The 20,753-nt window shown below is 46.0% G+C and overlaps 1 protein-coding gene and 1 long non-coding RNA gene across 5 annotated transcripts in view; one reads left to right on the top strand and one right to left on the bottom strand.

Moving 5' to 3' along the window:
* Positions 1–1,227: 1,227 nt before the first annotated feature.
* Positions 1,228–19,101, bottom strand: LOC140468029 (uncharacterized). 2 transcript variants are annotated; one of them, XR_011955574.1, is made up of 4 exons: positions 19,012–19,101; positions 15,040–15,148; positions 8,853–8,954; positions 1,228–1,388 (listed from the first exon to the last, which is right to left on the bottom strand). It is a non-coding gene; the product is annotated as an uncharacterized lncRNA (long non-coding RNA). The 2 variants fall into 2 exon arrangements; XR_011955575.1 differs by lacking the exon at positions 1,228–1,388 and adding an exon at positions 2,912–3,289.
* A 524-nt stretch (positions 19,102–19,625) lies between these two features.
* carm1 (coactivator-associated arginine methyltransferase 1) overlaps positions 19,626–20,753 on the top strand; it is an 81,790-nt gene continuing 80,662 nt past the window's right edge. For all 3 annotated transcript variants that reach the window (XM_072564177.1, XM_072564178.1, XM_072564179.1), the window contains exon 1: positions 19,626–19,804. In XM_072564177.1, coding sequence (XP_072420278.1) covers positions 19,663–19,804 — 142 coding nt within the window. In that variant the 5' untranslated portion in view covers positions 19,626–19,662. The remainder of the gene's footprint in view (positions 19,805–20,753) is intronic.

Below are 20,753 nucleotides of genomic sequence, written 5' to 3' on the forward strand. Positions count from 1 at the left end.
GGTGAATTGGCTAAACTCAGATTTTACACACAGCAGACATGCTACGTGGTGGATTATCAGTTAGCCCAGCAAGGGGGAGTATGTACAATTATTGGTGACAAGTGCATAACCCATGTCATTGACGATTCTTACAATATTACACAGGCGGTCAAGAACATTCAGGACCAGCGAGATGACTTCAGACAAGGAGCCACAGGAGGAGAAAGCTCGCTAGAACGGCTGATAGGCAAATTCTGGGGACCCTATTTTGCAGATGTGATAGCTCTCCTTATTTCACTCATAGTGGTATTCTACCTAGGCCTCAGGTGTTTAAAGCTTTGCCATGAGTTACTACTGACACAGGCCGTGCCATGAGCAAGTGTCACCACAGAACAGCCCCCAATGAAATTCGCACTCCTTGACCCTAACCCTCGGGCTGGGGAGAGCTTAGAAAAGGCCGACCTCTTTTTGTGAATTGGGTGGTCTGCGGGAGATCTCTGAAGTCGTCACCTTGATGACAAAGCGGGGAGTGAAGTGGGAGTTGACACGGGGCATGCTGACACAGGCACACAGACACACGATGGCCACTGAGCCATAAATTGGTCACTCTGCACAAGATGGCTGCTGAGCCATTACAGTACATGGGAAAAATACAACAAAGCATACACAGATACGGGCTGAGGCTAACAGCATACCAGCACAATAGACACAGAGCAAAGATGATTAGTTTAAGGCGGGTGGGGGAGAGAATGCACATCAGTAACGTCTACTGCTCGCTGAAGTGACTTTGAGTCCAGCTTCAATAGAAATGTTAACTACCTGAGACTGCTTGTATACAAGTGTTAATGCTTCAGATCTGCAGTTATGGAAAACGATCTTCCTTCTCAGGAAGAACAGTCACGGTCACTGAAACTGACAATGATTTTGTAATGTTTTCTGTAAACAAACCATGCTGTACAAACCAAGACTCGATACTTGAACTACTGTACCACAACATATATAAAATATCATGACGTGCTCCGAGAGTGAGAGGAGGCTCGTCGCTGACAGTTGCGCTGACGACCATCTCACTCTCTCCCTGGAGCTCCAATTTCTTTGTACAATAAACTCTGCCGTTGGATCCCAATTTTGATGATTTTCCCCACAACTGTAGGGAGCTGTCTTCTTGAACCATTGTAGTCCTTTAATTGTAGGAGCACCCACAAATACTGTTAGGAAGAAGGTTCCAGGTTTTTGAGTTGACAACAGTGAGGGGATAATGATATGTTTCTCATTCAGGATGGTGAGTGGCTGAAAGCGGACATCCTGGTGGTGGTGGTGTTCCATGCATCTGCAGCGCCTTGTGCCCTTCAAGGTTGTAGGTTTGCAGATGCTGTCAGAGGAGCCTCAATGAGTTACAGCAGTGTATCCTGGAAATGGTGTACACAGTTAACAGGTAGTTGAAATTGAAATATCTAATTCCTATCAGTGCTGTTCCATTCACAGGTACTGAGGCAAAATTTACTATCACGCAAATTGAGCCTGAGCCAATGTTATAATAAATCAAAATATCCTCAAGCACTTCACAACAGAGAAGGCACGAAGAGAGGTTTGCAGAGGCCACTGATGGTACGAATCAAAGTAGAGATTTCAAGAACATGAGATGGATATGGAAAGTCATTCATCTTTCATTAATCATTATCTCATCCAGACCAATCAACATCATCCATCTTGAAGTACATCATAGTTCCCCAATTACACATTGTTAAATTATTTCAGGGTTTTTATTTCAATCTCTGGCTTTGATTCTGTTTCCTGATCATTTCATAAAAGCTCAAATAGGGTTTTTTTTGTAAAACAATGAAACAACAATACCTTCAAATGGAAATCATAAGCAGTTAAACCATTTTGATGTGATAGGTGACTATACTGCAATGACTGTGAAGCACTTCTATGTCTTCCTGAAGGAAATTTCAGACATTGCAGTCAATATTCTTTAGTCAATTCATGACCACATGTAAATATTTCAAGCCACTCTTTGGTCTGCCTGAAACATACTGGTCTTCCAAAGCAAAGAGTTGACTTGGACAGAGTGTTGCAGACTGGCACATTCCAAGGGCCAGGACTGCATACTGGAGAATGCGCAAAAGCCTGGGGCAGCTGCTGCCAAGGTGGAATGGGAAAGACCAACATCTAAGGTCTTTTCAGTGATAGGATAGCCCCCAGTGCCTCAAATATATGTAAATAGTATCTTGCAAAAGGGAGAAATGCCTTGGAACTGTCAGGAGAGTGAACCTTCAATGTTGGTTTGTTCTCCATATGCTAAGACTGAATAGAACTGAGCTGCTTTAGTGACTCTGAATGTATATAAAGATTTTTTACAAATAAAGTATGTATTTGAAATTTTAAAAAACATTTTAAAATGATTATGTACATTTATAAAATAGCTCTTCTCCTGAAGCAGGACAATAATATAATAGGCAACATTTACAAATCAATATTTATAATGTGAGTTTTTTAAAAATATATCTTAATTTTTATAAAAGAACAATTTTTTGGATATTACAACAAATACAAAACAAAACAATACAAAGAAACCCACTAATTACATAAATAAATAAATAATAACTAACAACTAACAAAATAACTATATAAAGACTAAATAACTAGAAAGACTAAATAGCTATATAACTATATATAACTATATAAAATAACTATATTAGTCTGGCAGACAAATCTGTACCCAAGTAGTCCAGAAAGGGCCGCTACGTCTTATAAAAATTCTCAGTTTTATGGTGCACCATACTTGTAAGAAAGTCCAAACAGATGTGTTCCATGCCAGCCCGACAGCACAAAAAGTGAGGATGCTGAAAAGCTTTTTTTTGTGTACACCTAATGGAAGTGGATTAACTAGGCCAAGGAGAAGAGATACCGGGTCCATCTCCAGCTCTGTGTCCAAGACCCTCTCTATTTCGCCTATAACAGCGCTCCAGTATCCCACAGTCTGTGGCAGGACCAGAGACAATGAGTGTGCGTGCCCATGCTCACTTTACATTTAGGACACATTGGAACTTTACATTTTAAAAGGCTACATGGAGCCAAGTGGAGAATTTTCAATTGCATGGCTTGGGTCCTGTTGCAAATCAATATCCTTCTTGCATTTTCTCAGATTTCCTCCCATATTTCAGAAGAGATGTCAATGTCCAGCTCCCTCTCCCATATCTTACAGAGCTGTTCGGACTCGTCAGAGGGACCTTTTCCCAAAAGGTGATAGACATTGCTGACAGAAAGTGTCTTCCCAGCATCCAGCACCCTCTCCTCTGTGTCAGATCTGTAAGAATCACAAGTGTGGTCTTTTTTTTTATGAAATTTCTAATTTGAAAAAAATGGAAGAGGTCCCTGCTGGGCAATTTGTATTTCTGAACCAACTGGTCAAAAGACATCAGTATATCCTTCTTGAATAAGTCACTCAGGCAAGATCCGCCCCTAGCTGCCCAGAGTTTAAACCCCAAGTCCATCATCTCCAGCTGAAAACCCAACAGGTTTTATACCAATTATGGGTGTAAAAAATGATGTTTTGGCAATATTTCCCTCACTCTGACACATTGCCCTCCATGCTTTAACAGTATTAATAACTATTTGGCTGTGGTAATATTCCTTAACTGTTGTCATTTTGTTCAAGAAGAGCAGGCTAACAAGGGAGCATCTTGCCTGAGATGCTTCGATGTCCAACTATAGTGAGTGAGAGTCCCCCTGGGCCCAGCCATTCATGTAAGATAGCAACGAGCTTATTAAATAGTTTTTGATATCTGGGAGGTCCATTCCCAGTCTGTGGGGTAGCCGTAGTTTGGTCAGTTTAATAAGGGGCCACTTGTGATACCAGATAAAGGAACTGAACCAGCCATTCAGTCTTCTAAATGTTTGCTTAGTAAAACGTAGAGGAAGCATTCACATAGGATACAGCAGACAGGGGAGAATGTTCATGTTAATGAGGGCTATTTGACCTAGCTAAGAGATCAGAAATGCCTCCCATCTTCAAAGGCCTTGTTTGATTCTATCGAATAAATGGGCAAAATTGGTTTTAAATAGCCAATTAAAGACTGGAGTATTTCCAAATCAGGATTGTGGGTGGCTTGGAGAGGACTTGCAGATGGTGATGTCCCTTTGTTTCTGCCCCTTTATTTCAATTTAGTGGACTATTGCAGGTTTGGAAGGCATGTTGTAAGTGGTATACTACATTGCTACTACTCCATGGACACAGTATATGGTTGTTCCACTTCAGTTTCTTGTCAATGATAACGCCAGAATGTGGATGATGGGAGATGGTAATGCCATTAAATGTCAAGGGGCGATGGTTCAATTCTCCTTTGTTGGAGATAGTCATTGCCTGGTATTCATGTGCCACATAAGAGCTCAAGCGTGAATGTTGTCTGGAGCTTGCTGCGTTTAGATATGGACTGCTTTAACATCAGAGGAATCATTAATGGCTCTGAATATTATGCATCATCAGCAAACAGTCCCACGTCTGTCCTTAAGATGGAGGGAAGATTATTGACAAAGCAGCTGAAAATGGTTGAGCTTAGGACACTATCCTGAGGAACCTTAGGGCTTTCATGGGATAGTGGTAGTATACCAGCCTCTGGGCCAGGTTTAGTGTTGCCTACAACCGTGCCAGTACAGTTTGATGAAGGGCATGTCGTGGTGTCAATCTAACACCTGCCAGCTGCCTGCCAACACAATGCAAATTCATTCAATCATGTTGGACACTGGGTAAGGGATCATCCGCAGTTCAGTTAAGGGGGTAGCCACTATTAGTCAAAGCACCCTGGTACTGGCTGGGAAACAGGGAGTTTCAACACGGTTAATCACTCATTTGAGATGCTCATGGTCAGGCAACCTATCCCAATACCGTCCATAGTTTATTCAGGGTCAGCATAAGCAATCATGAGGATTGTGTATTATCAATCAGAAAGCTGCCAAAAATGGTTGGATGTCAAGCTTGAGGGAAGGGAATAACAGAGGAAATAATAGGGTTTTGGATAAGGACTTGATAAGGGAAACTCAAGGTGAATTGTAGGGGCAAGGGAGGCTATATGGAACAATATCAGAGGGAATGGCAAGCTATAAGAGGCAATGTTATTGGTAATGACCAGCACTGGTGAGGCCACTGTTGGAATACGGCGTGCAATTCTGGTCTCCTTCCTATCGGAAAGATGTTGTGAAACTTGAAAGGGTTCAGAAAAGATGTACAAGGATGTTGCCAGGGTTGGAGAGTTTGAGCTATAATAGGGAGAGGCTGAACAGGCTGGGCGTGTTTTCCCTTGAGTGTCAGAGGCTGAGGGGTGACTTTATAGAGATTTATAAAATTATGAGGGGCATGGATAAGATAAATAGATAAAATCTTTTCCCTGGGCTGGGGAAGTCCAGAGCTAGAGGGCATAGGTTTAGGGTGAGAGGGGAAAGATATTAAAGAGACCTAAGGGTGTACGTGTTTGGAATGAGCTGTCAGAGGAAGTGGTGGAGGCTGGTACAATTGCAACATTTAAAAGGCATTTAGATGGGTATATGAATAGGAAGGGTTTGGAGGGATATGGGCTGGGTAGTGGCAGGTGGGACTAGATTGGGTTGGGATATCTGGTCGGCATGGACGGGTTGGACCGAAGGGTAAGTTTCCATACTGTACATCTCTATGACTCTATGACCTCCTCAGGGGGAAAGTAGAGGAGCAGTGATTATCATGAAGATGCAATGTCAGGGTTCCAGCCACAGGTTGGAGGTGACGTTCACTGTGCTGGGGGTCTCCATGTTGGTGCAATGGATTGAAATGAGCTATCAGTGTTATAAAAGGGGACATGGGGGTTTTGTGGGTGATCAGATGGGCCAGAGCTGACAGTGTCCACTGTGAATGGTGTTCCCTGTTATCATTTGCTGTTCTCTAGATGTGAAGGGCTCCAGGAAAATGACTGGGATTATGCCCAGGGTGGGCAGTGTCAGTGTCAGTTTGATGGGCGAAAGCACAGGATCCAGGTCTGCTGCACACTCGGACACTGAAGTGGCAAGTACATGATGGAGCTGTTTGCAAACACCAGCTATATTTACATTGTAGTTATTCCATCGCCCATTTATTATCCATGGGAATGAAAGTACTGGTCAAAGACAATTTGCAACATGTCTTTCCTGCTTGTAGTTTGAACTTGGGCATCTCAATAACGTTGAAGTTAGCAGCACTGACATTATAAAAGGTCACTGCTATTTGAGGAGGCACCACAATTGAGGGCGCTGTGTGAGCTACACAATGTCACTTCATGTAACAATGGTCTGTACCGAATGCAGTGAGCTGTTGAATGTTTGATGTTGGTCTGGAGTAGGAATGGTGTCAGATTGCTGCAGGCTCCCCTTTCTCAATAGCCCTCAGCAGGTGTAGCCCCTTTCACCAAGTTGCTGTACACACTGAACCTGAATGTGGATGGATGAGGTAGATATGTCCCTTGTTATTGGGGTGTAGATTGTCTCACCATGTGGAGAAACGTGCTCAGTCCTCATCTGAACAGTATGGCACCAATGACTTTTCTGGGAGCAAAGGAACTCTATCACTCCTGTTTCTATTGTAAGTCATTCTCACTGAGAGTCCTGGGCTCTGATACTGGTGGGATGTTGGGGGCTGGAGCTGCCTTCCTAAAGAAGGTGGGTACAGGAGGATCAGGGACAATGGTCAGACAGCCAAGGAACAACCAGTTCAGGGAGTGGTCACTGCTGCAGCACACCTCTGGGATGACTGGAGTTTTTGGAACCTGACTCCATTTCCTGGGGATGATCAAGGGACAGAGCCAATGCAGGCTCCAAATGCCCTGGGATACTGTGATGGAACAGTGTTAGCTGCCGGACCCAACGGCTGTAAGAATGGGAGGCCATTCTCTCCCGGTGATGGATAAGGTGAACCTTCACTGTGACTCTGTGTCTTGTCCCAGGGATCATCAGCGAAGATTAAATGACGGTCCACGATTGTCTCCATCTTGTGGAACCGAATGTCAGTCAAGTACTGTCCGGCTAACGACCAATGCAGCTGAGCTTTATCATGAACAAGGAGAATCTCCTCCTGTCCAATGTCCTCTTCCTTGGAAACTTACAAGTGACCTATGTGGGATCTCCCACAGTGTATCAGGACAATGAGCAATGCCTGTAAGTTCATTTTGTTTCCCCATTGACAAGATCAGTGCTGCAGGTCAGGCAGTAGGATTCAGAAACAAAGCCAGCTACCTCCAGGTGCAGGGTCCAGCACTCTCATAGCTCTGAGAAAGACTTATCACAGCACTGTCGAAGTCATCAACAGGAAGGAGCTCCACCCCATTGATGGTCATGTGATCACTGTGGCCACTTCCTGGAGGTGCATGCCAGCTGCCCTGACTCCTACATCTCGTGTTTAGGTGTTCAGATGCCTTACAAAGCTGGCTACCTAGAAACAATGGATACCCACTACAACTATGGCTCACCACACCATTGCAGAAGTCCCCCGCATGTTGCAGATTGCAGGTAAACTGTTGCCTATGCTTCGACTAGGGCCAGGGTGGAGTAGGTGCACAGCTCTGGGGGTCTCCAGTATAGTCTGTACAAGAGTATACCCCATCATCTTGGCATGCTGAGCTCTGCACAATTGGAGCAGGTGATAGGGTGATGCGCTAGATGCAGACGAGCCAGGAGCAAGTTTCCAAGGAAGAGGACTTTGGACAGGAGGAGATTCTCCTTGTTCATGATAAAGCTCAGCTGCATTGGTCGTTAGCCGGACAGTACTTGACTGACATTTGGTTCCACAAGATGGAGACAATCGTGTACCGTCATTTAATCTTCGCTAATGATACAGAAATCTTACTTGTCTTGTGGGGGTGAACTTCAGCCTCTGTTGGTTTTGTTTGTGTTCCCTGTTGCTTTCCGTAAGCAAAAGCTCAGGTTTGGCATTGTCTGATTGTTTACTTGGTAATGATGGTCCCCAACTAGACAATGAGAAGACAACGTTCTGTAGGGGACTGACTTAGAGAGTGTTTAAACAAGACACAGTTATGGACAGGTAAAGTTTGAGACCTGGTGGTTAAACAGTGACTAGACTGAGAGAATGGAGATTGTAAGAGTGAGAGAGCATTAGCCATGCTCGCTATGTGCCACGGGCAGAGTGGCTTTGTGGTTGTTGTGCCACTACATTTCCAATGGGAGGGACAATGGATTGCCAACATTGGCCTGCCATGCACTGGTTTTTCAAACATAACATGGGCACAGCCAGTTATATTCTGAGTGAGAGGTTATTCTAGGAATGGTACATCGTAAGATGGGGTGGAAACTGGATGCTAGAGATCCTGCAGCAATATGGTAGATAGTTAATGTGGCAAGACTTGTAAAATAGGGTAAGAAAACTGACTGGCAAGAAGCCTTCCAAAAACACTCAACACGTCTTAGACATAGCAGAAACAAAACCTAGGATTCAGCCCATCAGCATGGAAAGAGGCCCTTCAGCCCATCAGCATGGAAAGGGGCTCTTCAGCCAATCAGTATGGAAAGGGGCCCTTCAGCCCATCAGCATGGAAAGGGGCTCTTCAACCCATCAGCATGGAAAGGGGCTCTTCAGCCAATCAGTATGGAAAGGGGCCCTTCAGCCAATCAGTATGGAAAGGGGCCCCTCAGCCAATCAGTATGGAAAGGGGCTCTTCAGCCAATCAGTATGGAAAGGGGCCCTTCAGCCCATCAGCATGGAAAGGGGCCCTTCAGCCCATCAGTATGGAAAGGGGATCTTCAGCCCATCGTGTCCACACCAGTCATCAACCATCAACCAGCCTTTTGTGCTATGGTGTTTCAAGTATAGATCTGAACAATTTCTGAAATGTGGTGGTGGTTCCATTGGCTCTTACCTTCATGACCAGTCTCCCATGCTCCACCTTGTCAAAATCCTCACTGAAGTCCATGTAGATCCATCAACTGTACCACACTCATCCACACACCTAGTTATCTTCCTGAAAAACACAATCAAAATTGTGAGGCATGATCTCTCCTGATAAAACCATGCCAACTATTCTTGACTAATTAAGTGAAGATTAATTCTGTGTGTCAGAATTTTTTTTCAAAATTTTCCCTGACTGGCCTGCCTATAGTTTATCCCTACCATCCTACTTAAAGAAAAACATTAAGCATCCTTTAGTTCTCTGGCACCTCTCCTGTCACCAGAAAGATTTGAAAACTAATGTCAGGCCCCTGCAATTCCCTCCCTTGCTTCCCACAGCAACCAGTTATTCATCTCTTCTGAACCTAGGAACTTTTCCAATTTTAACCCCACTTAAATTGTTCAGATCTCCTTCCTCTCAATTATAATTTGTTCAAGTGTATCACAGTCCTCCTCCCTGATTTTTAGACCTGCACCATCCTTCTCCATGGTGAATATAGATACAAAGTATTCATTTAAAACCTCACTTATTTCTTCCAACTTCCTGCACAGTTTGCCATTTTGGTTCCTAATGGGCCTTACTCTTGGGTATTCGCTTGCCTCCAGTGTACTTGTAAAATGCCTCTAGATTTTCCTTTACTTTCCCCATCAGTGTTTCTTCAGGCACTCCTTTGCATTTCAGTTTGAAATGTCTGGGGATACAAACAATTGTAATTCAATAGCAACTGTGCATGCTCACTTGTGATTTTGTTCAGACAATGCATGCACAATATAAACCCTCCAAATTCTTCCTATCCATATACCCATCCAGATGCCTTTTAAATGCTGCAATTGTACCAGCTTCCACCACTTCCTCTGGCAGCTCATTCCATACACATACCAAGCTTAGCGTGAAAAAGTTGCCCCTTACGTCTCTTTCATATCTTTCCCCACTCACTCTAAACCTATGTCCTATAGTTCTGGACTCCCCCAGTCCAGGTAAAAGACCTTGTCTATTTATCCTATCCATGCCCCTCATGATTTTATGAACCTCTATAAGTCTCCTCTCAGCTCCGATGCTCCAGGGAAAGCAGCCCCAGCCTGTTCAGCCTCTCCTTATACTACAAGCCCTCCAACCCTGGCAACATCCTTATAAATCTTTCCTGAGCCCTTTCAAGTTTCACAACATCCTTCCGATAGGAAGGAGGCCAGAATTGCATACAATATTCCAAAAGTGGCCTAACCAATATCCTGTACAGCCGCAACATAACCTCCCAACTCCTGTACTCAATACTCTGACCAATAAAGAAAAGCATACCAAACGCCTTTTTCACTATCCTATCTACCTGCGATTCCACTTTCAAGGAGCTATGAACCTGCACTCCAAGGTCTCTTTGTTCAGTAACACTCCCTAGGATCTTACCATTAAGTGTATAAGTCCTGCTAAGATTTGCTTTCCCAAAATGCAGCACCTCGCATTTATCTGAATTAAACTCTATCTGCCACTTCTGAGCCGATTGGCCCATCTGGTCCAGGGTCCCACTGTAATCTGAGGTAACCTTCTTTGATGTCCACTACACCTCCAATTTTGGTGTCATCTGGAAACTTACTAACTATACCTCTTATGCTCACATCCAAATCTTTTATATAAATAACAAAAAGTAGTGAACCCAGCACCGATCATCGTGGCACTCCACTGGTCACAGGCCTCCAGTCTGAAAAATAACCCTCCACCACCACCCTCTGTCTTCTACCTTCGAGCCAGTTCTGTATCCAAATGGCTCGTTCTCCCTGTATTCCATGAGATCTAACCTTGCTAACCAGTCTTCCCTGAGGAACCTTATCGAACACCTTACTGAAGTCCATATAGATCACATCTACCACTCTACCCTCATCAATCCTCCTTGTTACTTCTTCAAAAAACTCAATCAAGTTCGTGTGACGTGATTTCCCACGCACAAAGCCATTTTATTTAAGTTTTGTTTCTTCACCTATATACTCTTTGTTTAGTTTTTTTTTTCATTTTTAGGTATTTGTCGGGTTTTTATCACTGTTTGTTTAAATACTTTTGGAAGATTTTGCTGCTATCCCAGTAATTACAGGCATTCCCTCTAATTTTCTTACAGGCCATATGGATCTCTGATATCTGTGTGTGGCAGCAACTTCTGGAACTGAAAGTCAAAATCACAATGATAGAACATCAGAGTGATTGTGCATACATGCAGCCATGCAGTTTACAGGGAACATTGTGTGGGATTGTGAGTAATCTGGATATAGAGACATAGAGATGTGCAGCTCAGAAACAGACCTTTTCAGTCCGACTCGTCCATGCCGACCAGATATCCTAAATTAACTTAGTCCCATTTGCCAGCACCCGGCCCATATCCCTCTAAACCCTTCCTATTCATTTAATCATCCAGATGCCTCCACTTCCTCTGGCAGCTCATTCCATAAACGCACCACCCTCTGTGTGAAAAGGATGCCCCTCAGGTCCCTTTTAAATCTTTCCCCTTCACCTTAAACCTGTGCCCTCTAGTTCTGGACTCCCCAACACCAGGGAAAAGACCTTGTCTTTTTATTCTATCCATGCCCCTCATGATTTTATAAACCTCTATAAGGTCACCCCTCAGACTCCAACATTCCAGGGAAAGCAGCACCAGCCCATTCACCTTCTCCATAAAGCTCAAACCCTCCAACCCTGGAAACACCCTTGTAAATCTTTTCTGAACCCTTTCGAGTTTCACAACATCTTTCCTAGAGCAGGGAGACAAGAATTGCACACAATATTCCAAAAGTGGCCTAACCAATGTCCTGTATAGTCACAACATGATCTCCTAACTCAATCTAGATTTTTATGGTCCTGCTTTTTAATCTGCTACCTAGCTCCCTAAATTCTTGTTGCAGAAACTGGTTCCTCTTTCTGCCTATATAGCTGGTCCCAATGTGAACCACAATCTCCCTTTCAGAGAGCTCTGTAGCCAGTGACATCCATGACCCTAGCCACCTGGAGATAACCCACTTTTGGATCACATCTGCAGCCACAGATACCTGTCTGTTCCCTTTCCTGTTGAAAATCCTTCCATTATTGTTTTTTCTTTTTCTTACCCCTTTTGCGCTCCCCACAGAAGTTATAGTATTTGCTCATTACTGTATATCCTCAGCATAATAAATGCAAATTGTTACACTCAATAAAATTATCACCTGTTTATTACCAAGTATTTAATTCTTATTGCTGCAGTACTCATTCTGACTCAACTCAAAAATTTTTTAAAAATCTTTTTTAAAAAATAAGTGTCACTTTAAATGCTCTCCCTGCTACACTGCATTAAAAATAAAGATTCCTCATTCTGCAGTTAGTAAGTTAGTTAGTTAGTAAGTTTGTAGATGACACCAAAATTGGAGGTGTAGTGGAGAGCGAAGAAGGTTACCTCAGATTACAACAGGATCTTGATGAGATGGGCTAATAGGCTGAGAAGTAGCAGATGAAGTTTAATTTAGATAAATGTGAGGTGCTGCATTTTGGGAAAGCAAATTTTAGCAGGACTTATACACTTAATGGTAAGGTCTAAGGGAATGTTGCCGAACAAAGAGACCTTGGAGTGCAAGTTCATAGCTCCTTGAAAGTGGAGTCACAGGTTGATAGGATAGTGAAGGTGGTGTTTGGTATGCTTTCCTTTATTGGTCAGAGTATTCAGTACAGAAGTTAGGAGGTCATCTTGCAGCTGTACAGGACATTGGTTAGGCCACTGTTGGAATATTGCATGCAATTCTGGTCTCCTTCCTATCAGAAAGATGTTGTGAAACTTGAAAGGGTTCAGAAAAGATTTACAAGGATGTTGCCAGGGTTGGAGGGTTTGAGCTATAGGGAGAGGCTGAACAGGCTGGGGCAGTTTTCCCTGGAGCGTCGGGGGCTGAGGGGTGACTTTATAGAGGATTACAAAATCATGAGGGGCATGGATAGGTAGACAAAGTCTTTTTCCTAGGATGGGGGAGTCCAGAACAAGAGAGCATAGATTTAGGGTGAGAGGGGGAAAGATATAAAAGAGGCCTAAGGGGCAACTTTTTCACACAGAGGGTGGTACATGTATGGAATGAGCTGTCAGAGGAAGTGGTGGAGGTTAGTACAAGGTGGGAGCCAGTACAATTGCAACATTTAAAAGGCATTTGGATGGGTATATGAATAGGAAGGGTTTGGAGGGATATGGCCTGGGTGCTGGCAGGTGCGACTAGATTGGGTTGGGATATCTGGTCGGCATGGACGGGTTGGACCAAAGGGTCTGTTTCCATGCTGTACGTCTCTATGACTCTAAACCATCACATTCAACATTAAAGGGAGTTGTACAATCAAATATTACAGTATGATGCTCCCTCATGTGGTATAATCAGATATTACAGCATGCTGCTCCCAGGCTCACTCATGTGGTACAATCATAAATCACACAACGCCAGGTTATAATCCAACAGGTTTAATTGGAAGCACAATAGCTTTCCGAGCGACGCTCCTTCATCATGTGGTAGTCCTGATGAAGGAGCATCGCTCCGAAAGCTATTGTGCTTCCAATTAAACCTGTTGGACTATAACCTGGCGTTGTGTGATTTTTAACTTTGTACACCCCAGTCCAACACCAGCATCTCCAAATTATGGTATAATCAGATATTACAGCATGCTGTTCCCAGGCTCCCTCGTGTGGCATAATCTGATATTACAGCATGCTGCTCCCAAGCTCCCTCATGTGGTATAATCAGATATTACAGCATGCTGCTCCCAAGCTCCCTCATGTGGTATAATCAGATATTACAGCATAAAGCTCCCACGCTCCCTCATGTGGTATAATCGGATATTACAGCATGATGCTCCCAGAATCCCTCATGTGGTATAATCAGATATTACAGCATGCTGCAACCAGGCTCCCTCATGTGGTATCATCAGATATTACAGCATGATGCTCCCAGGCTCCCTCGTGTGGTATAATCAGATATTACAGCATGCTGCAACCAGGCTCCCTCATGTGGTATCATCAGATATTACAGCATGATGCTCCCAGGCTCCCTCATGTGGTACAATCAGATATTACAGCATGATGCTCCCAGGCACCCTCATGTGGTATAATCAGATATTTCAGCATGCTGCTCCCAGGCTCACTCATGTGGTAGATATTTCAGCATGCTGTTCCCAGGATCCCTCATGGGATATAATCATATATTACAGCATGCTGCTCCCAGGCTCCCTCATGGGGTATAATCATATATTTCAGCATGCTGTTCCCAGGATCCCTCATGGGGTATAATCATATATTACAGCATGCTGCTCCCAGGGTCCCTCATGTGGTATAATCAGATATTTCAGCATGCTGCTCCCAGGATCCCTCATGTGGTATAATCAGATATTTCAGCATGCTGCCCCCAGAGTCCCTCATGTGGTATAATCAGATATTACAGCATGATGCTCCCAGGATCCCTCGTGTGGTAGATATTACAGCATGCTCCTCCCAGGCTCCCTCATGTGGTATAATCAGATATTACAGCATGCTGCAACCAGGCTCCCTCATGTGGTATCATCAGATATTACAGCATGATGCTCCCAGGCTCCCTCGTGTGGTATAATCAGATATTACAGCATGATGCTCCCAGGATCCCTCATGTGGTATAATCAGATATTATAGCATGAAGCTCCCACACTCCCTCATGTGGTATAATCAGATATTACAGCATGCTGCAACCAGGCTCCCTCATGTGGTATCATCAGATATTACAGCATGATGCTCCCAGGCTCCCTCGTGTGGTATAATCAGATATTACAGCATGATGCTCCCAGAATCCCTCATGTGGTATAATCAGATATTACAGCATGATGCTCCCAGGATCCCTCATGTGGTATAATCAGATATTATAGCATGAAGCTCCCACACTCCCTCATGTGGTATAATCAGATATTTCAGCATGCTGCTCCCAGGATCCCTCATGTCTGCGTCCCACCAGCATCCAACATATCATCCTTAAACACTTAGAGTCATAGACCCCACTGCCAAGAATATCGTCCCTTCCCACTCCCTCTCTGCCTTCAGTCCTTTACCAATCCTTGGTTCGCGCCACTCTCCCCACTAGCCCTCCTGAATCCCCAAGAACCTTCCCCGCAACCTAAAAAGACACAAAACCTGCCTGCACACCACACACCTCACCTCCATCCAGGGTCCCAAACAGTCCTTCCAGGTTCACTGAGAGGTTCACTTGCCTCTCCTCCAACCTTGTTTACTGTATCCAGTGCTCCCTATGTGGCCTTCTCTACATCTGTGAGACAAAAATAAACTCAGGGTAAGTTTTGCCAAGCATTTCAGCCGGGTCCGTAGGGGCCAACATGACCACCCAGTCACCGCCCATTTTAATTCCCCTTTCCACTCTCTTTCTGACATAATGTCAAGGTGCCAGTGTTGGACCGGGGTGGACAAAATTAAAAATCACACAACATCAGGTTATAGTCCAACAGGTTTATTTGGAAGTACAAGCTTTCATACCACTGCTCCTTCTTCAGGTAGCTACTTGTAAATAACCTGGGTGTTGTGTGATTTTTAACTTTGCCCTTTCCAACATGACCTCATTTGCTCCAGCGAATCAGCCCGCAGATTGGAGCTACCAACCAGATTCTTTCCACCCATCGACCAACCAGGTATTATGCTCTACCTGTGTTCACCTATTCCTACCTCATCACCCCACCCTCTCCCCACCCAAAACACTCCACTACCCTCCTTCATCCACCGGTCTCCTTACACCTGCCCCCCAGTCCTGAAGAAGGGTTACACCCAAAACATTGACGTCTCCACCTCCCGATGCTGCCTGGCTTGCTGTGTTCTTCCAGCCTCCTGCTTGCCTACTCAGATATTATGGCATGGTGCTCATGAGCTCCTTCATGCATATATTTGGATAGAGTCATAGAGATGTACAGCATGGAAACAGACCCTACGGTCCAACCCGTCCATGCCAACCAGATATCCTAACCCAATCTAGTCCCACCTGCCAGCACCCGGCGCATATCCCTCCAAACCTTCCTATTCATATACCCATCCAAATACCTCTTAAATGTTGCAATTGTACCAGCCTCCACCACTTCCTCTGGCAGCTCTTCCACACACGTACCACACTCTGTGTGAAAAAGTTGCCCCTTAGGTCTCTTTTATATCTTTTCTCTCTCACCCTAAACCTATGCCCTCTAGTTCTGGACTCCCCCACCCCAGGCAAAAGACTTTGTCTATTTATCCTATCCATACCCCTCATAATTTTGTAAACCTCTACAAGGTCATCCCTCAGCCTCCGACGCTATGATTAGACATTATAGCATAGTGCTCCTGGCCTCCCTCTTGTGATCAAATCCAGTGTTACAGCATGCTGCTTCAGCTCTCTCTCCTATGATTTAATTAGATATGGTGCTGGTGTTGGACAAAGTTATAGTCACAACACCAGGTTATAGTCCACCAGGCTTACTTAGAAGTACCAGCTTTCAGAACACTGCTCCTTCATCAGGTAGCTGTGAAGCAGGATCATAAGACACAGAATTTATAGCAAAAGATCTCAGTGTCATGCAATTGAAATTATACATTGAACAACCTAGATTACTGTTCAGGCTTTCATCTTTTGGAATGGATTGCAGGTTTCAGTTCATTAATATGTAAATCCCAGAACATCATTCCAGTCAAGTTCTTGGGATAACTTAAGGTTTTATAAAAAAAAAGGTGACATCTCAGCTCAGGCAATGTGAGGTTAGAGTCTGTGTGTATCTCAATCTTGAGCCAGACTGGTTCTATTTCCAAAGTAGGAATGATAAAACATTACATGGATTAACTGCTTGGGTTGACTGCCTGCAGATTGTGTGCTTTTTGAACAAAATAGAATGTATCTTGCAATTACAATTCTGCAAACGCAATTTCATCCCATTGACTTATGTGTGTGTGCGTGCATGTGAGGAACACACTGGTCCACTCTTCCTTCACTCCCAACACTTCCCCCCACAGCCCCATGCTACCTTCCCTAGCAACCATAATAAGTGTACCAGCTGCCTACTTACCTCCTCAGTATCTAGGGGCCCAAACATACCTTCCAAGTTGGTACAACACAGGGTAAACCCTCCTGCTTAATTTAAACCAGCATCATAGAAAAGATTCATCCTGTGCAGTAATCTGTGAAAATTCGAGAGGCCAAGATCTATTTAAAGTAAAAATTAACAAATTCTTAAAGTATAACAGAGAATAACTAACTAACAACTATACAACTCCTTTCTCTAACTTATCTTTACCTTCCATTCTATAATACTAGTCTGACAAAAGCCCATGATTAAGATTTACCAAAAATTCAAGCTTTCAAAACCAGCCAGCTGTTGAATCTTCTATTTGGATCTTCCTTTGTCTTCTTTTCTTCTTCTTAGGGATTTCTGTTTCACAGGTTACTGATCGATAAAGATACCTTTAAGAGAGCTATTCTCCGGGCAGTCTGCAGATGCTGGAGGCTTGGCAGTTCTCCTCCCAACTGTTCAGGTTTTCCTTGTTCTCCACCCCCAAAGCATCAGATTGTGTCATTGGCTTTTAAGATTGTCAATATACTAAATTCAACCTTGATTGGAGTTTGGTATTTTTTGGAGCATAATTTGAATTGATTGGCCAAATTTGAATTTGTTTCTGTCGTCTCCAGGCAACCCAGCTAATCCAACTTTCAGCCCACGTGTTACATTGTTAATTTGTTCAGCACACTTGGTGCTGTCAGGTAGTTCTGCTAGCTTTTAACTCTCTTAAAGGTACAGTACACCTACATCTTCATAACATAGGTAAAGCAACACTTTACCTGAACTTCACACAATCTAGTCTACTGCATTTGCTGCTCACAATGTGATCTCACAGTTAGGGAAACAAAAGCATGGACTAGGTGACCATTTTGCAGAACTTTTATGTCCTACCCACAAAAAAGACCCTGACCTTCCAGCTGCCTGCCACATTAACACATCACCCTATTCCCTGGCCAACGTCTCTGTCTCAGGCTTGCTGTAGTGCTCCAGCGAAACTCAGTACAAGCTGCCTTGGCTCCCTGCAGCCCCTCTAGACTTAACATCAAGTTCAGTAATCTGAGGGCCTGAACTCTCCCATGTCCTAGCCCCCTCCACCACATACCAGGCCTCGTTATCACATTGGTAAAAACAATGACTGCAGATGCTGAAAACCAGATTCTGAATTCGTGGTGCTGGAAAAGCACAGCAGTTCAGGCAGCATCGAAGGAGCAGTAAAATTGGCGTTTTGGGCAAAAGCCCTTCATCAGTCCTGCTTGTTATCACATAATCTACCATTACATACAACTCATTGTTCGCCACTCGTTGTCTCCATTCACAGTGATTCACCCTCCCAGCCAGATGTCTAACTGCTCTTCCCTGTCTTTGAGGTCTTTCCCCACCTAACATTTACTCCTTATTCCCTCCCTTTGCCCTATCTTCTGCACATAAACCGACATTTTCCCAGCTACCATCAGTTCTGAGGAAGGGTCACCAGACCTTGCCAGATCAACTGCACTTTTTCAGCAACTTCTGTTTTTATTACATGGTGTTCCCTGTGCTCCCTCTTGTGGTCCAATTTGGTATTACAACATGGCGTTTCCGGCCTCCCTCCTGTGGTCAGATTCGGTATTACAACATGGCGTTCCCGGCCTCCCTCCTGTGGTCAGATTCAGTATTACAACATGGCGTTCCCGGCCTCCCTCCTGTGGTCCAATCCAATATTACAACATGGCATTCTTTCCCCACCCCCACCCAGGGGTCAAATCCGGTATTACAACATGGCGTTTCCCGCCTCCCTGCTGTGGTCCAATCGGGTATTACAACAGTGTTCCCGAAACCCCCCCCCCCTCCGCGCCTGTGGGTCTGAATCGCCTTTTCTACACGAAGCTCTTGCGCCTCCTATGATTTACAGTACATATTAACGAATCGAAGCTACCAAACCCACTCTAAAAGATGAAATCTACGTTTGTTTAATATATTTCAACCGCAAGACACTGTAACCTTTTGCTATAAATTCTGCGTCTTGTGATCCTGCTCCACAACCACCTGATGAAGGAGCAGCGCTTCGAAAGATGGTGCTTCCAAATTAACCTGTTGGACTGGAGTGTACAAAATTAAAAATTACCCAAGCCCGAAACGTCGATTTCGCTGCTCCTTGGATGCTGCCTGAGCTGCTGTGCTCTTCCAGCAACACTAATCCAGAACCAGGTTACAGTCCAACAGGTTTAACTGGAAGCACAAGCTTTCGAAGCACTGCTCTTTCTCCATGACGTAGCTGTGTAATATTTGTTAACATAGCGCCTCCGATGGTTTGACCAAGTATTACAGCATAACGCCGCCGTGTTGGAAACGGGCGTCCTCTTGTGGTCAGATGCCGATATTACAGCGCCCCTCGCCCGTTCACTTGCGCTCCCCAGTGCGGTGGCGGGAACGCGCGTCCTCTCGTGGTCAGATCCCGGTATTACAGCGCCCCCCCCCCCCCACCCCGACTCTCGGGCTCCCCCGTGTGGTGGCGGAAACGCGCGTCCTCTTGTGGTCAGATCCCGGTATTACAGCTCCCCTCCCGGTGGCTCTCGGGCTCCCCCGTGTGGTGGCGGAAACGCGCGCCGCCGCGGACCCGCGCCTTGATAAAAAGGGGGAGGGTTGCGCCGGGCCCGGCCTAGCCCGCGCTCCCTGAGCCGGTCGGAGGGTGTCGCGAGCGAGCGAGCGACGGCGCGCCTGCGCGCGCGAGATAGAGAGAGGGCGCTCCACTGGGTGATTTTTTTTAAAACAGAAAATGGCGACCACGGTGTTCCCGGGCGTGCGGCTGGTGTCGATCGGGGATCAGAACGGGGAGATCCAGCGGCGCTCAGACCAACAACCGCTTAAACTGGAGATTAAAACCACCCAGGACAGCGCGTTCATCAGCCTCTACAGCAGTGAGTGTGGGCCCGGGGACAGGGGGAGGGAGAGACCGGGGACCCGGGCCCGGGCCCGGGGACAGGGGGAGGGAGAGACCGGGGATCCGGGCCCGGGCCCGGGGACAGGGGGAGGGAGAGACCGGGGACCCGGGCCCGGGGACAGGGGGAGGGAGAGACCGGGGACCGGGGACCCGGGCCCGGGGACAGGGGGAGGGAGAGACCGGGGACCCGGGCCCGGGGACAGGGGGAGGGAGAGACCGGGGACCCGGGCCCGGGGACAGGGGACAGGGGGAGGGAGAGACCGGGGACCCGGGACAGGGGGAGGGAGAGACCGGGGACCCGGGCCCGGGGACAGGGGGAGGGAGAGAGACCGGGGACCCGGGCCCGGGGACAGGGGGAGGGAGAGAGACCGGGGACCCGGGCCCGGGGACAGGGGGAGGGAGAGACCGGGGACCCGGGCCCGGGGACAGGGGGAGGGAGAGACCGGGGACCCGGGCCCGGGGACAGGGGGAGGGAGAGACCGGGGACAGGGGACAGGGGGAGGGAGAGACCGGGGACCCGGGCCCGGGGACAGGGGGAGGGAGAGACCGGGGACCCGGGCCCGGGGACAGGGGGAGGGAGAGACCGGGGATCCGGGGCCCGCGGTCGGCCCAGGCCCAGGCCCAGGCTGTGGGGTAACTTTCCCACATGTTGTCGCTGAGGAAGCGGCTCCTGAGGAAAGGCCGAGGCCTCTGTCCCTGTGGCGGCTCCCCCCCCTCCCGGCTCCCGGGTTGTTTAAAACTGACCGTCTGGGCATTTTAAAATAAACCCGAGGAAGATGCTGCTGAGTTATTAATCCGTCAGACAGACCCAGTCTGTGCCGTTGTTGCTGTTAAACAGGTTTGTTATCAGGTTACAGAATATCGTGGAACTCTCCTCTTCCATGTGGCCACATGCCACACTGAATAGATTAGATTAGATTAGATTC

The sequence above is a fragment of the Chiloscyllium punctatum genome, chromosome 46, assembly GCF_047496795.1.
Source record: "Chiloscyllium punctatum isolate Juve2018m chromosome 46, sChiPun1.3, whole genome shotgun sequence".
Taxonomy (NCBI): Eukaryota; Metazoa; Chordata; class Chondrichthyes; order Orectolobiformes; family Hemiscylliidae; genus Chiloscyllium; species Chiloscyllium punctatum.